The sequence below is a fragment of the Phyllobates terribilis genome, unplaced genomic scaffold, assembly GCF_046119375.1.
Source record: "Phyllobates terribilis strain yellow unplaced genomic scaffold, ASM4611937v1 Scaffold_5__5_contigs__length_657084704, whole genome shotgun sequence".
Classification (NCBI taxonomy): Eukaryota; Metazoa; Chordata; class Amphibia; order Anura; family Dendrobatidae; genus Phyllobates; species Phyllobates terribilis.
Genome location: NW_027362765.1, coordinates 388,957,279 through 388,973,148, shown reverse-complemented (window position 1 = coordinate 388,973,148; position 15,870 = coordinate 388,957,279). Strand labels below are relative to the sequence as shown.

General features: G+C 43.0%; 1 protein-coding gene across 1 annotated transcript in view; it reads left to right on the top strand.

Moving 5' to 3' along the window:
• The window catches only part of SLIT1 (slit guidance ligand 1), a 382,364-nt gene that overhangs the window by 336,052 nt on the left and 30,442 nt on the right, over positions 1–15,870 (top strand). The window contains exons 26-28 of the mRNA XM_073684951.1: positions 3,030–3,193; positions 5,708–5,832; positions 10,697–10,791. Of these exons, the coding sequence (XP_073541052.1) occupies positions 3,030–3,193; positions 5,708–5,832; positions 10,697–10,791 (384 nt within the window). The remainder of the gene's footprint in view (positions 1–3,029; positions 3,194–5,707; positions 5,833–10,696; positions 10,792–15,870) is intronic.

Here is a 15,870-nt window from a genome sequence, read left to right as displayed (position 1 = left end):
TTGTAGCTTTTTGATTGGACAGTGACTAAATTGTAGATTGGCTTCCAAGAAGAGACATACACTTTCTTTCTTCTGAGTGGCAAAGTCTTTTTGCCGAATTTTTGGAGCTTAAGTGTTTGAGGAGTTTTGAAATATAGAGGAGGATTTGGAGAGTTTCTATCCAGTTTCTGCTCCAAAAACCTGCACCTATAGAACTTCTTTTATCGTACATTCAATTTTGGGGGAAGTTTGTAAAGATTTTGATTAGTTGCAGATTGTTCGTAAGGAAATGATCTTCATCAGGGATGAACGAATCAGAGGAAGTGATTAATTTTTGCATTTGCACCTTTTCGGTGTTTTCCACCTAATTTTCATTTGTGCCTTTTTTTTTTTTTACGTTTTCACCTGTTTTTTTTTTCTCGTTGTTTTTATATTCTCCATTGTGGTCGAGGTTTGAGGTTTTGAAATGTTTTCTGCAGATTCATCACGTAAAAAAAAAAAAAATGCAATTTTTTGTTTTGTGCAAATGTGCATCAGTCCCCCCGGAGTGATTTGATGTGCTTCTGATATCTTTATGCAAAATTTTGGACATTTTAACAGACCATATGACTCTATTCTGTATATATATAAAAAAAAATAAAATTAAAAAGGGGCAAAAAGGAGAAGGCGAAAAATAAAGAGCATTTTTTTTAATTTTGTGAACCACGTGCCATTTTAAAGAATTTTCACACAAAAAAAAAGAGCGTGTACAAATAACACAAGGCAAAAAAAAAGAAAAGTGACTTTAAAAAAAAATGCAAATATTCTTAGTTCTGACAAGTTTCTGAGCTCTCGTATTTATCGGCGTGTGATCGGGGCGATATCCGAGCCGCCGTCGTGCAGAGACCCGGGCGATTTTCGGATCAGATGAGTTTACAGGACTGTGGTTTTGGTCGTTAAGACTCTGCAGAAACTTTTTGTCTACCTCCTGCCCCTTCACTTCCGCCCGTTCTGCGTTGTCCGGTTGCAGCCTTTGTACTTTCGTGTCCATTCAGAGCGCGCTGTGTATGATTCCAGGGAGCGCTGCCAAGCCGGTTCCTTCTTTTACTCAATCTTTTGTTGAATTTGGCGCACGGTGTAACCGCTTTTCATACTTAACAAAACACGATTCATCTGCGCCGCAGAGGATCTCCAGGAATTCTTTTCTTTTCCGTCGTGATTTATGACGGCTGAGCCTCGCAGCTGTTAAACAAAAGGCAAAATAGCAGCAAGGAAGCTTTTAGGTGTTTGCAAATGTTAACACTGCCCTCAGCAATTTATACATCCTGCTGTCTGCTCCGCGGCGCCCCCTAGTGGGATCATTTAGCATATCGCTTTAAAACTCTGAACTTAGTTGTAAATGAGAACATTTACATTGCGGACATCTATGAGCTAAAAATACAGTAAAAAGTTGCTACAAATCCTATAAATACAGGATCAGATCGAAGCAAAAGATTTGATTGATTGACTTTTTTTCCTTGCTGGGATCCATTCTCCTTCTCATTCCAATCATTGCTGCCTATTGGGGGAATATTTATCACAAGTGGAATTTTAAAATTCATTTTTGCTTCTCGTTTTTTGTGCACCAAGTGTCACACGATTTTTGATAAATTTGGCGCATCTTTACACTAATTTTTACAGAATTTTGCAAAAGATTTGTAACTTTTTCCAAAAGTTTCACATGCAAATTTTCAAATTTTCTCTTAGCTGACCTCATCCACTTTCTCACCCACGTATCTAAAGCGGTAAGAAAGGGCGTAAAAAAATAAATAAATAAATAAATAATTGCGAGCAAAAATAACGTGCGGCAAAATTTTTGATTTTTTTGATGACATAGAACAGGCACAAAAGCCAAGATAAATCCTCACCAACCTGAAACAACGCAATGGTGGATGAGTTTGGACAAATTTTCTCGTATGCGACAGCCAAACCGCACTGAATCAGAATGCAATGTTTGAAAGCCGGCGTAAAAAAAATTGCAGCATTGACAACGCCGGTCGGTTTACTCTGCAGATTTTTTTGCTTAGCATATGAGATTTAGTTAAAGACTACCTCTCACTTGCTATAAATATAGAATGTTTTTACCTGGTATAAATGCCGCTGTTCTCCTGAATCCGGCGTTGTTTTTCTTTTGTTTCTGAGCCTCTCCGTTCCTGAGATATGGCCCCTTATTTTCTGTATATAAGTCTAGTCTTGTTGGCCAAATCAGCATGGGCATCTTTTCTGTGGGCGTCTTTATTTGAGGACCACGCCCACTTGATAAACCAGACCAGCTTTATATGCAGGGAAGAAGTGACAATATCTCAGGAACGGAGAGGCTCAGAAAGAAAAGAAAAACTACTCCGGATTCAGGAGAACAGTGACGTTTACACCAGGTAAAAAAACTATATAGTTTTGGCAAATGACAGATCCCCTTTAAATGTCATCCACCTTACTGGTACTTTGATACATTGTGGATTTTCTGCATGAAAATCGATGGAAAATCCACATTGTATTGAAAATTCATATTGGCAACATACGCTAAAGGCCTGTTTACACGTGGCATAAATTCCCGCAATTGCTATATATGTATGAATAGGGATTGTTAAAGCTATCACCTAGCTACAGGATAGATGATAACTTGTAGATCGGTGTGGACTCCCATCAATCCAGAGAACGGGGCTAAAAAAGTTGTGCATTGGCCGCGTGTCGACGCCTCGGCTACATTCATTCTCTATGGGGCAGCGGCAAATTTGCCTCTTTCCGTTCTGATATATGGAATAGACTTTCAATTGTTCTGATTTTCATAAAAGCTTTCCTACATGTGAACGTTGCAGAGGTCAGGAATCACATATACTGGTTTTAGCTACACCCTGCCCCATCACCCCCCAGAAAAAAAAATCATTAGCGGAAAGTGTGACCCTTCTCTTTCGGATCCGCTCCTGTGTTTGAATGTGTGAATCCGGTGTAACGCTGCAGATTGTCGCTGCACAATATCTTGACGTTGGATGTCTGGTTATGGTCGTGTATTTTGTTGTTTTTTTTCCCTCCAGAGCCATTGGTGCCAACCCACTGTACTGTGACTGTAATCTACGCTGGCTGTCGAGTTGGGTGAAGACTGGCTACAAGGAACCTGGCATTGCCCGCTGCACCGGACCCCTGGAAATGGACGGGAAACTTCTCCTTACCACACCGGCTAAAAAATTTGAATGCAACGGTAATAAAACCCAAATCTGTCCTAATCGGGGACTGTATACGAGCAGATAAAGTATAGCAGAAAGTGACATCTGCACGAGCTGCATTCGTGTATGTCCCTATAGATGTATATATTACAGGGGTGTATGGGAGAGCCCTATGTGCAATGTTTAGGAGCTGCCCCCAAAAAATCTCTATTAGGAAAAAAAACATTTTTCATCATTGTGCTGGATCAGATTTTCATACATTTGTGGACCGTGTGTCTGCTTTTACCTTTTTTTTTTGTATTTTGTCTATTACTAATTTTTAGAATAAAGTCAGGCCCACGGTGGAATAAAAATCTAAAAAAAAAAACTGCTCGCCCATCGGACTCCTGACAGAACATCAGGGCTGCAGCCGATCAGTGGCTGCAGCAGTCACATGATTAGCGGTAGTGGGCAGGTTGGTCAGCGGTGCACAGGAGCCGCTGGAGTCCAGTAGATGAGAATTTGTTTTTTTATACCACCTTATTTAATATAAAAATTTGTACTGGGCGACCCTTTAAAGCAGCACTCCGGCATTTATTTTTTTTAATTTCCTCACCGGAGTGGCATCTCTAATGCCTGTCCTAGTACTATACTCACCACCCGCCGCCTTCTTCTGTACTTGGCACCGCTCCAGTCGTCTTCTCCTGGCTGTGACCTGCTGGATCGCTCCAGTGTTTGCTGATCATTCCGGAGGTCACTTCCCAATGTTTGGCCTCATTCAGACATCCGATTTGCGCGTACAAGTGCTATCTGTGATTCTTACACATAGCACTCGTTCCTGTCTATGGGGACATTCATGTGTCCGTGATTCTTCACAGGCCGAGTGGGCTGTGAAAAATTGTGGAGACATGCCTGATTTTGATTCAAGTGTCGGATTAAAATCAGCAATGTCAGTCTATGGGTCCATGAAAAAAATCAGATCGCGCTCGGATGACATCTGAGTGCAGTCTGATTTTCATGGACTGTCACATTGGAGAAGGTGGAGAAACTTTTTTTTTTTTTCTCCACGTACGAGAAATACTGATGACACTTGGACGAAGCTCTGATCAAAATAATCAGTCCTTTTATCTTCTACGTGGAGAAAAATGGAAGTCTGAATGAGGCCTGAGTCTGAGAACCAGAATGAGGCCACCGTGAGGCTCCCGTAGACTTACATTGAGAGCTTGAGACCGTTAGCTCTGACTTCTGGTCACCTGTGGTCAGAAGATAATGAAACGGGAGCGGAGCGGCGCTGGGAAGAGCAGATGGAAAGTATATTACTAGGGGCATTAGTGGAGAAAAAACATTGGATGGTGCTTTAACTCATGCTTCCAGTTGTGGCATTTATTGAACATTGTATAGCAGTATTATTTATGTGCAATTAATTGTAAAGTATCGTTCTTAACAACCACCTCTGCCCAGGAATCTCGATGGGAACGTGTTTGGAGTGTTCAGATTCTCTTTTGTTCATTCGCTTTATTTTTTATCAATTACCAAAATGCAAACTATTAACACTTCTATTTCCTAGCGCTTTCTTCTTACTTTTACATTTTTTCCACACCTGCCTAAAACTTTTCCACATTACTGTAAATCTTAGTTATTCCATCCAAATGGACTACACAGTATGAAGCTTGCCGGTATTATCCGAGCACCACATGGCGATATTTAGATCCCATTTCTCAGTTTTATTTTTATACTTATATATAGCATAATTTTAGCCAGCTGAATGTAGACGCCGCACCGTGCAACTCTCCCAACGCGCGTTTCTGAGAATAGGGGCTCTATATACACGATCGCCCACATTTACTCCTGTACAATGGCCACTATTGATTCCAGATGGGCACAATAGCCGTAAATAACATGGCCAAAATTAAAGTGCTGGTCCACAATATATCCCGCTCGGTGGGAGGCGCACACTCACAAATACCTTTTGTTTGCACCCTAAAGAAGTGTTGGATCTCAGACCAGGGACTGATTTATTTCTGGAGCGTACAGTTCTCCTTATTCACATCGCTCTCCCTACGAGCCGCAGTTACTTGTCATCCGCGGCGCGGCTCCGTCACAATGCGGTGTGTTACCGCCACGTACATGCACTCTTGCAGTTCTCTCCATTTCTCCTTTCTGCCGCTGATTAAAATGACCTTCAGCTCCGACATTATGGGGACCTCGCACAAAAACCTGCTCCATCTGTCCCTCCGAATAACAGTACATTACACTGCGCGCTCAGTCTCTCCGACATCGCTGATTTGGTTTAGGGTCAGTTTATTTATGTTCCTCCTGTGGGTTAAAGAAGCAGAAATCTGATTTACTGCCCCCTATTCTGCGTGACACTTTGCAGCGGGCGACCATTATATTTGTCCGCAGTGCATTATTGAAATTGGCTTTTCTGAGGCCGCGCCGCCGCCGTCATTAGCAGAATGCAGGTTTACAGTCGCCACATCCCATAATTGTGATGCAGAATGAGAAATCGGATTGGGGGCCATATGTCAGCTTTTATTCCTACCATTTATATTCTGGTTTATCCCCCACAGGACCACCGAGCTTGACTATCCAGGCCAAATGTGACCCATGTTTGTCCAGTCCTTGTCGTAACCAGGCCAGCTGTCAGAACGACGCCGTGGAGTATTATAAATGTGTCTGTCCACCCGGCTTCAAGGTATGAGTTGGTGACTTAAAGGGATTGTCCACAATTAGGAAAAAAAAACATGGCTGCTTTCTTTGAGAAACAACACCACCTCTGACCGTGGGTTGTGCGCGGTATTGCAGTTTTGCTTCATTCACTTTAATGGAGATGAGTTGCAATACCAGACAAAACCAACGATCAGGGGTGGCGCTGTTTCTGAAGGAAATCTGCCATGCGTCAACCCTTTTAAACTAGTATTGGAAAAAATGTGACTGCTTCCTTTCAAAAACAGAAGTGGGTTGCAATACCACACACAACCTGAAGACAAGTGTGGCGCTGTTTGTTATATAAAAGCAGTCATGGCATTCTCTGCCTTGCCTGGATAGCCTTTTTAAGATATGGCTTACAAAGTTTTTGCATTTACTACAAAACGTATATGTTTGTATAAATTACAGCACATTTGTAGTTCTCAGTTATTTATTTAATACTAGCACTTCCGCCACGTTGTGCACTGTGGATGGCGCACACACAGGTCTGTGCCCTTTTTATTTCGTGCTGCACATGGATCGGTGCCCCATGATGACGCGCGCAGTGGAAATGAGACTGGTAATGGCAATCAGAAGCTCACTGGTTGGGTTGCTTCCTCTCCGCAGACGCATGTGTCTATCATCCAATAAATTTTGGCGGCTAATGAGGTCTAAGGAATAACGTTTCTTCTTGTGGAGAGTGACAAGCCAAGCCTGGCGTGTCAGAGTCAGGAGACTTATAAGCCATGCATGGTCCTCTGGGAAATTAAATATGCAAATTATCTCTTCGGAGAGAAACAGGACTAGAAATCTAGCGCCACCTATTGGAAGCGGCAATGCTAAAAGTCAGTATCGACCCTTCAATGAGCCTTGTCACATGACTTAGGATAAAAGCCAAACCAGAATCTCAATTTGCAGACACGTGTTTCAGGGTGTTGCCCCCTCATCAGTCCAAAGTAAGAGATCTGATTTGGTTAGGTGAGAGGCTAAGGCTATGTGCTCATGATGCAGAAATGAAATGGAAAATTTCCGCTCATTTCAGCGTGTCCTTGCCCGGAAAAAGGCGTGCGGAATTTAACACGTGTTTTTGAAGCGTTTTGCACATGCGGAATTGCCTTGCGTTTTTCTAATGCATTGAGAAGGCAATTCCGCACAACGTAAACGCACAAATAATGGACATGCTGCGGAATTTTCCGCACATCAAAAACGCTGCGGAAAAATCCTCAGCATGGGCATTGAACTTGCGGATTGACATTGGGGATCATGGGGCACGGATTACCAAGCGTTTACACTGCGCAAATTCCGCAGTAAAACGCTTGAAAAACGCATCGTGGGCACGCAGCTTATGACTGGGATCTAAGGGGTAACGTTTGTTCTTCTGGAGAGTGACAAGCCAGGTCTGCAGTGTCAGAGTGAGGAGACTTATAAGCCATGAATGCTCCTCTGGGAAATGAAACATGCAAATTGTCTCTTCAGAAAGGAAGAGGACTAGAACTCTAAATCCACATCATGTCCATTATTTGTGCTTTTCTGCGTGTGGATTTGAGGTCCCAATGCATTTGAAAAATGCAAGTCAAATCCACATGTAAAAACGCTGCAAAAATGCGTCAAAAACACGTGTAAAATCTGCAAGCGTTTTTACTGCCAAGAACATGCAGAAATTTTCTGCTTCATTTCTGCATCGTGGGCACATACCCGTAAAGGCATTAGGTTGGAGGTTTAAAGCGTGTGATCTATACAACAGGTGGGGGGGGTGAAATCCAAGAAGCTAATGTTAATGGGGTAAAATGGGTAGCGAGTCAGGGGTACGTGGCAGCTCTTTCCAGCAATGACATCTCAAAAAGTTCCCAAACTAACAGAAGTGTCCGGCAATGTGTCCAGTGATGGAGCCGGATAGCGGACACTTGAGTATAAGGGCTCGTGCACACGACCGATTTTCACAGCACTCTTACATATGATATTCTATGGGACTATTCATATATCTGATTTTTTTCTCTGACCGAGTGATCTGCGGAAAACATCAGAAAATGTCCGATGTTGATCCGAGTGTAGGATCAAAATCGGCAATGCAAGTATACGGGCCCGTGAAAAAAATCGGACCGCACTCAGATGACATCCAAGTGCAGTCTAATTTTCATGGAATGAGGGTGGAGAAACATTTTTTTTTCTCTCTACGTCCAAGAAAAACAGATCCCACTCTGATCAAACTTTTTTTTTTGAGAAATTGGTGGTGTGAACCTTTCCTTATAGTATATTTCTACCACCATCCCAAAGGGATTATCTCGCCAACGACACTAATCACTGACCCTCAGGTTCCGTGTGAATAAATCCTCATTCACCATCTATGGGAGTGACGGTTACGCATGCGCACTACTGAACGAAGCAGTGGTTATACAGGAGCGCTACCACTCCATTTACTTCTTTTTTGGAATCATGTGGGTCCAAGCTGTTGGATCATCACCAATCATACATATTGCTGGGATAACCCCCATTTTTTACAGTTTGATGTGTAAATACCACTAAAAAGTATAGGAACCCCGCGTCTCCATACATTCCTGCACCGTCCGTGTTCTTCATACATTCACCAGGAGATGAAAATTACCTACCCTAACAAAAGCTGCTGATTGCTACATATGTGGAGGATGCACAATTAAAAGACGCTGATATTTTACATATTCTGAATCCATTAGCTGAGTATCCCCCCTTCTGACTGGTGACAGGTGCTATGCAAAAACAATAATAATAATATATATATATAATTTATTTTTTATTTATTTATTTTCGTTTTTTACAATTATTATTCTCCAAAAATCCAAAAATCCTCCTCCTGTGGTGAAGTAGAAGATGTCACCGAGTGCTGGAAATAAAACTGGAATTCTCCATTATCTGCTGGCGGAGGAAACGAGCGGTGCTTTTAGAAGTGGCTCTAGTAGGAAGTATTCCCGCCTGCCGTATTTCTGACTTATTTTTTTTTTTTACCAGGCTTAATGGTTTTTTTGTATGCAGCTGTGACACAGAAGAGATCTGGATGGAGGAAGACGGGTTTTTAATGACTTGGTCTCTGCAGAAAGATACAATTTGTAATATCCTTAGTAATAAAAGCTCGGCAAGACGGCCGCATGGTGCTACAGGTGGATAACACTCAACGGATGCTGCTACATTATCGGGGGCCATTCATTAGTATAGAGCTCCGTTCACATTAGTCTCGATTCCAAACGAATGATGCCATGGACTCTCCTGTCATTGTCTTGGTGACACTTTTCTACATTCCGTCTTTTTACCTAAGGCATTTGGCCTGCCTGCCTGCCATATGTTTCAATGTACTTCCAACACAGGATGTTTTTGAAATTAAAGGGTTATTTCCCATCTTCATAAATTGGGTATTGTCGGATAGTCCTTGTAAAAACAAGCTATTTTGCAATTTACTGCTTATTAAAATTTTCAGCCGTTCTTGAGATATTAACACTTTTCTTTTGTTTACAGCTCGTTGCCTTGGACACCGACCACTGCTGCTAGACAGCAGAACATGCACAGCACTTATAAGCACTTTTCTATTGAGCTTGTAAGCGCTGTTTTGAAGCTGCCAGGATCGCTGGAGCGCACTGTTATCTCCTAATCCCGGCCAGCTTCAGTGCAGTGGTTACAAGCTAGAAAGAAGTGGTGGTCGGTCTCCTAGGTAACGAGCTGTAAACAAGAGAAAAAAGTGTTAATATCTCAAGAATGGCTGCAAATTTTAAGAAGCAGCAAATTATACAATTGCTTGTATTTACCTGCACTATCCAACAATATCCACCTATGAAGATGGGAATATAACCCTTTAAGCTGCATACATACATATAATCATATAAGTTAAGTCTCCCAAAATGGGCACAAATTTTGGACGATTATTGTTGCTGTGATTCTTCAGGTTGGAAACGTTTGTCTGAAACTAAGACCCCGATAGATCAGTTCATTTTTTTTTTCATCTTGTCTTTCTTTTTTTTTGCAAATTCATCAAAATGGCTCAGGATGTTTGATGAATTTGGTGCAAATTTTAAAAATGTTTTTCTTTTTCTTCTATTCTTTTTTGTGTCACTTGTTTAGAGTAAGATGTCGCACCATCCTTTCAATAAGCTTGTTGCATGTTAGTCTTCAAATGGGACAAAAAAAAAATTATACAAATTTAGTATTTTACTGGAGTACCATTGTGAAAAAGTACTAGAAAAGTAGCAAATGATGAATGAAAAAAGGAGAGAAAAAAAGGACATAAATGTGTATAATCAAAATTGGTCAAGCATTATATGGGCATGTAGGTCATAGGAATCTGAATAAAATGATACCTTGATACCTGCGATCTGATGTCTTATTCCAGAGAAATCCAGGTTTTTCTTAATATGTAAATGAGCTGTTAAGATCTATGGGCCGGACATAGATCTCCCTGAGAATCTGCCTCCAGAGCTGATTTCAAAGGAGACGTTACCAGTGTGAGACATGTAATGACTGACAGTCTTCTCTCCTGATCTACATGTCTTATACTGGAAACGCCCCCTTTCATGTAAAATAAGCTCAGGAGGCAGATTCTCGGGGAGATCTATGCCCGGCCCATAGATCTTTAACAGATCATTTACATATTAAGAAAAACCTGGATTTCTCTGGAATAAGACATCAGATCGCAGATATCAAGGTATCGTTTTATTCAGATTCCTATGACCTACATGTCAATATAATGCTTGACCAATTTTGATTATACACATTTAGTGAACTCAGCCCCTTATGCTACAATACAATGGTTCAAGCCAAAGTTACAAATGTGCGTATATCTACAGGAGCCCGCAGGATTGGAGGATTACCGTCTATAGACCTATGTATTGTTTTTTTTTTTTATTTTACAGGGCAAAAATTGTGAAATCTCACTTAATGCATGTTCCAGCAACCCATGTGAAAACCAAGGAGTTTGTCACCCGAAAGATGACGCCAGCGGATTCATGTGAGTATTGCGAAGATTTCTATCACTTTATTTCCGGATCTGTCTGGTGATTTCTCTCTTTTTCTTGTATGGCCCAAGAAATGTTTATTGCTTTATTGCACTTGTATAGATAATCATCCCTCCCAACGGAAGACAGGAAAGTAGGACATCAGTCGACAATTTTGTTTGCAGCTTGCCACTCCCATATCCCCGCCAAGTCCTTTTCGTATACCCACACGAAAATAAAGCCCCTAATGAAGCAATCTATTGTTCTCATACAGTTTAATACCCCTTCCCGCAATATGATGCCCACCCTATATACATTATCATTCTTCCAGGGACCATGAACAAAGTACAATGTCCCTCAGACAATGATGTCCCCCGCACACCTTATGTTGCCTCCAGTGACCATGCACACAGTACAACGTTCCCCATACAATGATGCCCCCATGGTGCCCCCCACACACTTTATGATACATTGGGTGACCATGCGCACAGTACAATGCCCCCCACATAATGATGTCCTCATGGTGGCCGCTACACACCTTATGATGCCTCTAGTGACCATGTATGCATTACAATTCCCCCCACACAACAATGCCCCCATGGTGCTCCCACACACCTTATGATGCCTCCAGTGACCATGCACACAGTACAATGTTCCCCACACAATGATGCCCCCATGGTGCCCACCAAACACCTTATGATGCCTCCAGTGACCATGCACACAGTACAATGTTCCCCATACAATGATGCCCCCATGGTGCTCCACACACCTTATGATGCCTCCAGTGACCATTCACACAGTACAATGCCACCCACACAACGATGCCCCCATGGTGCCCCCCACACACCTTATGATGCCTCCAGTGACCATGCACACAGTACAATGCCCCACACACAATGATGTCCCCATGGTGCTCCAACACACTTTTTGATGCCTCCAGTGACCATGCACACAGTACAATGCCCCCAACACAATGATGTCCCCATTGTGCCCCCCACACACCTTATGATGCCTCCAGTGACCATACACACAGTACAATGCCCCCAACACAATGATGTCCCCATTGTGCCCCCCACACACCTTATAATGCCTCCATTCCACACAGCAGATTACACCAGCCAGGACTTGACATGAATTAAATGTCATTGTGTCACATGTTATATAATTTTCTTATGCATTATTTTCAAGTTTTCAATTTGCTGTCAGTGAATGGGAACATTGTTATTTATAATCAGAGATGGGAAAAAAAGCCTCTCCTGATATTGTGCCGTTCAGGTTCATCATATCGGTAAACAGTCGTGCTGCCGAATCTCTGCCACAAGTTTGCGTCAAATTTTAAGTCTAGGTTTAAGGTATACGCTACAAATACGGACATCACAGGTTAAAAGTTTTTGTTTATTTTTTATTCTACCACAAAAGCGGTAAAAACTATAAACTTTTAGGCTGGGCCTGCAGAGCAACACGTGGCGCGTGACAGCAATTTGTAGGCAAATCACACGACCAAAAACATTTGTACAACTTGTTATCGCACGACTATTTTAAAGCCGCGATTTTGCTGTGAAGCTGGGGCTACGTGGCGGCACCCGTCATGCTGCCAAAACTCGTTCTATGCTACTGTTACATCGCAGCCTAGATCACAATGTGACCTGCAAGATACTGCGACCTGCGCTAACAAGTTGCCAATAATCCAACGGTTCTAAATTTTTGCAATTTGCTTGCCGCAGCCACAGTGCCTTCCAGAATACAATACATTATGCTGCGATTTACCTGTGATTTTTGGCTGCGCCATCTCTGTCACGGCCAAAATTGCTGTGCAGTTCCAGCCAAAATCTCCTGCATTTTATATACGAGGAATAGATTTCACAACCTTTTAATATATTCCATCATATAAGCTCGGCGGAGAGTAATGATGTGATGTGTAGAGGGCCTCAGATGTATGCAATTAAATGCCTACACAGTTGCATAGAACTGACATTAACTTCTATTATATAAATGCATATACTGCGCGGTATGTATATAATATACATGCTTATTGTGGTATTCAGTTGTATTGAATAGGCACATTATAAGTATACTTATACCGAACATGGAGCCTATATATGATGTGAACAGATTCTGTATTGCCTATCTTATGTGAGCTCTCAGCACCCACCAGGTCTTATTAATGCCAAGTTAATGGGAAATTGTCAGGACATTTTTACATATATATGGCTGTGTAGGCGCTTGTCCCCCAATAAAAACGATACCTTTTTTGTGAAGATCCGATGTTCCAGTCATGAGAAATCTAGTGTAGAAGATGTAATTCAAGCTGGAGGCGTGTCAAGAAGCAGTCCAAGTGCATTGGCTGGAAGTGCACTGGAGGCATGTCAGTGACTGCACTTGGACTCCTTCTAGACACGCCCCTCAACTTGATTTGCATAGGATTTCTACTCTACATTTCTCAAGGTTGGCACATCGGATTGTTAGAAAAAATTTATCATTTTTATCAGGAAGGAAGGGCCTATACAGTCATACCACTATCTTCATATCTAATAATATTCTGATAAGTCCCCTTTAAAACAATTTTACACTACTTGGAACTACATGAAGTTGAAACCTGTCCATATCATCGTTGAACAAAGAAAAGAAAACCATAGCATGTGAAGCTAAAAACTTTTTGAACTTGGAATGGAAGTCTATCCCCAGTTCACCTTACATCTTAGAGGAAAAACACATCAGAGAGGTTTACAGAACATACTTAACCGTACGCTCCATACGGTGCGGAGAAGACATCGGCATTTTCAGAAAAAAAAAAAATTCCATTAAACAACAAGGGGACGAAAGTACATGTTCCGCCTTTTCCGGTGGCTACTTTGCGAAGCGAGGAAAATGAATCGTCAGGTTTAGATGTAAGAAAAAAATACAAACTAATAAAAAATCTCGTGCATTTGACGGAGAGCCTCGGATACATTAGTTAATAAATGGTGCACTCTTGTCAGGGTCACGGATATTATTGTCAAGGATTTTGTCTGCAGGTGCATTTAAAATAGATTCTTCCAGGCTTCAGGGCCTCGGAGAACATTTTATGTCGAGTTTCTATGGTAACATTTAAAGTTAAGTTTCCAGTTTAAGCACCTCTAAAAATGGCAGTATGATTTGCAAACAGCTTGCTAAACGTGTGATTGTGAACATGAAGCTTCTCTTATTCCAGCGAAGAAATGCAAAACTTAAAAGCAAAAAGTAAAAAAAATCTGGTAATTTTGAGGTATTAGTGCAAATGTAACAAAGGTGATTCGTAAAGAAAGCCGAGATGTCCACATTTCGGATATGTTAATATTCTGCAGTTTTTCCTGGGACGTTTTGTAATACTGGGGATCTGACTCCATTGTGTCGGCACTTTATGAGAAAGATGATATGGGAACAAAAGCCACTGGTTTCACCATTCACAGCAGAAGCTCATAGAACGTGACTGTCCACCCTGAGGATACAGCGCTGTGTGAACACTGTACATGAGAGCCTTCCCAATATAAACAGGTGACCAATGACCTGTAAACGGCTGGATCCAGAGGAATTGAGCTATAGCCTTCCCCCCGAAATAACTACGCATCAACCCTTCCATCTGCTTCTTTATTTTATAACATTTTACTTGTTGTTTTACTTATTTAAGCCAAGGCTTAAGTGTAGGGGGTACAGAGGTGGAAGTCACACCCCAGTCTAGGTCACTTCCTGCAGTACAACACTGTGTGCTAGGTCACTTCCTGCAGTACGGCACTGTGTGCTAGGTCCCTTACTGCAGTACGGCACTGTGCGCTAGGTCCCTTACTGCAGTACGGCACTGTGCGCTAGGTCCCTTACTGCAGTATGGCACTGTGCGCTAGGTTCCTTCCTGCAGTACACCACTGTGCCTTAGGTCCTTTTCTTCAGTACGGCACTGTGCTGTAAGCCCTTTTCTGCAGTAAGGCACTGTGCGCTAGGTCCCTTCCTGCTGTATGACACTGTGAAATAGGTCCCTTCCTGCTGTATGACACTGTGAAATAGGTCCCTTACTGCAGTATGGCACTGTGCGCTAGGTCCCTTGCTGCTGTACAGCACTGTGCGCTAGGTCCCTTCCTGCAGTATGACACTGTGCTCTAGGTCCCTTCTTGCAGTACGGCACTGTGCGCTAGGTTCCTTCCTGCAGTACACCACTGTGCCTTAGGTCCTTTTCTTCAGTACGGCACTGTGCTGTAAGCCCTTTTCTGCAGTAAGGCACTGTGCGCTAGGTCCCTTCCTGCTGTATGACACTGTGAAATAGGTCCCTTCCTGCTGTATGACACTGTGAAATAGGTCCCTTACTGCAGTATGGCACTGTGCGCTAGGTTCCTTCCTGCAGTACACCACTGTGCCTTAGGTCCTTTTCTTCAGTACCGCACTGTGCTGTAAGCCCTTTTCTGCAGTAAGGCACTGTGTGCTAGGTCCCTTCCTGCAGTACGGCACTGTGCACTAGGTCCCTTCCTGCAGTACGGCACTGTGCGCTAGGTCCCTTGCTGCTGTACAGCACTGTGCGCTAGGTCCCTTCCTGCAGTATGACACTGTGCTCTAGGTCCCTTCTTGCAGTACGGCACTGTGCGCTAGGTCCCTTCCTGCTGTACAGCACTGTGCGCTAGGTCCCTTCCTCCAGTATGGCACTATGTGCCAGGTCCCTTGCTGCTGTACGGCACTGTGCACCACATTCCTTGCAGCTGTACGGCACTGTGCGCTAGGTCCCTCCCTGCAGTACGGCACTGTGTTCTAGGTTGCTTCCTGCAGTACGGCACGGTGCGCTAGGTCCCTTGCTGCAGTACGCCACGGTGCGCTAGGTCCCTTGCTGCAGTACAGCACTGTGCGCTAAGTCCCTCCCTGCAGTACGGCACTGTGCGCTAGGTCCCTTCCTGCAGTACGGCACTGTGCGCTAGGTCCCTTCCTGCAGTACGGCACTGTGTGCTAGGTTCCCTCCTGCAGTACGGCACTGTGTGCTAGGTCCCTTGCTGCAGTACGGCACTGTGCGCTAAGTCCCTCCCTGCAGTACGGCACTGTGCGCTAGGTCCCTTCCTGCAGTACGGCACTGTGCGCTAGGTCCCTTCCTGCAGTACGGC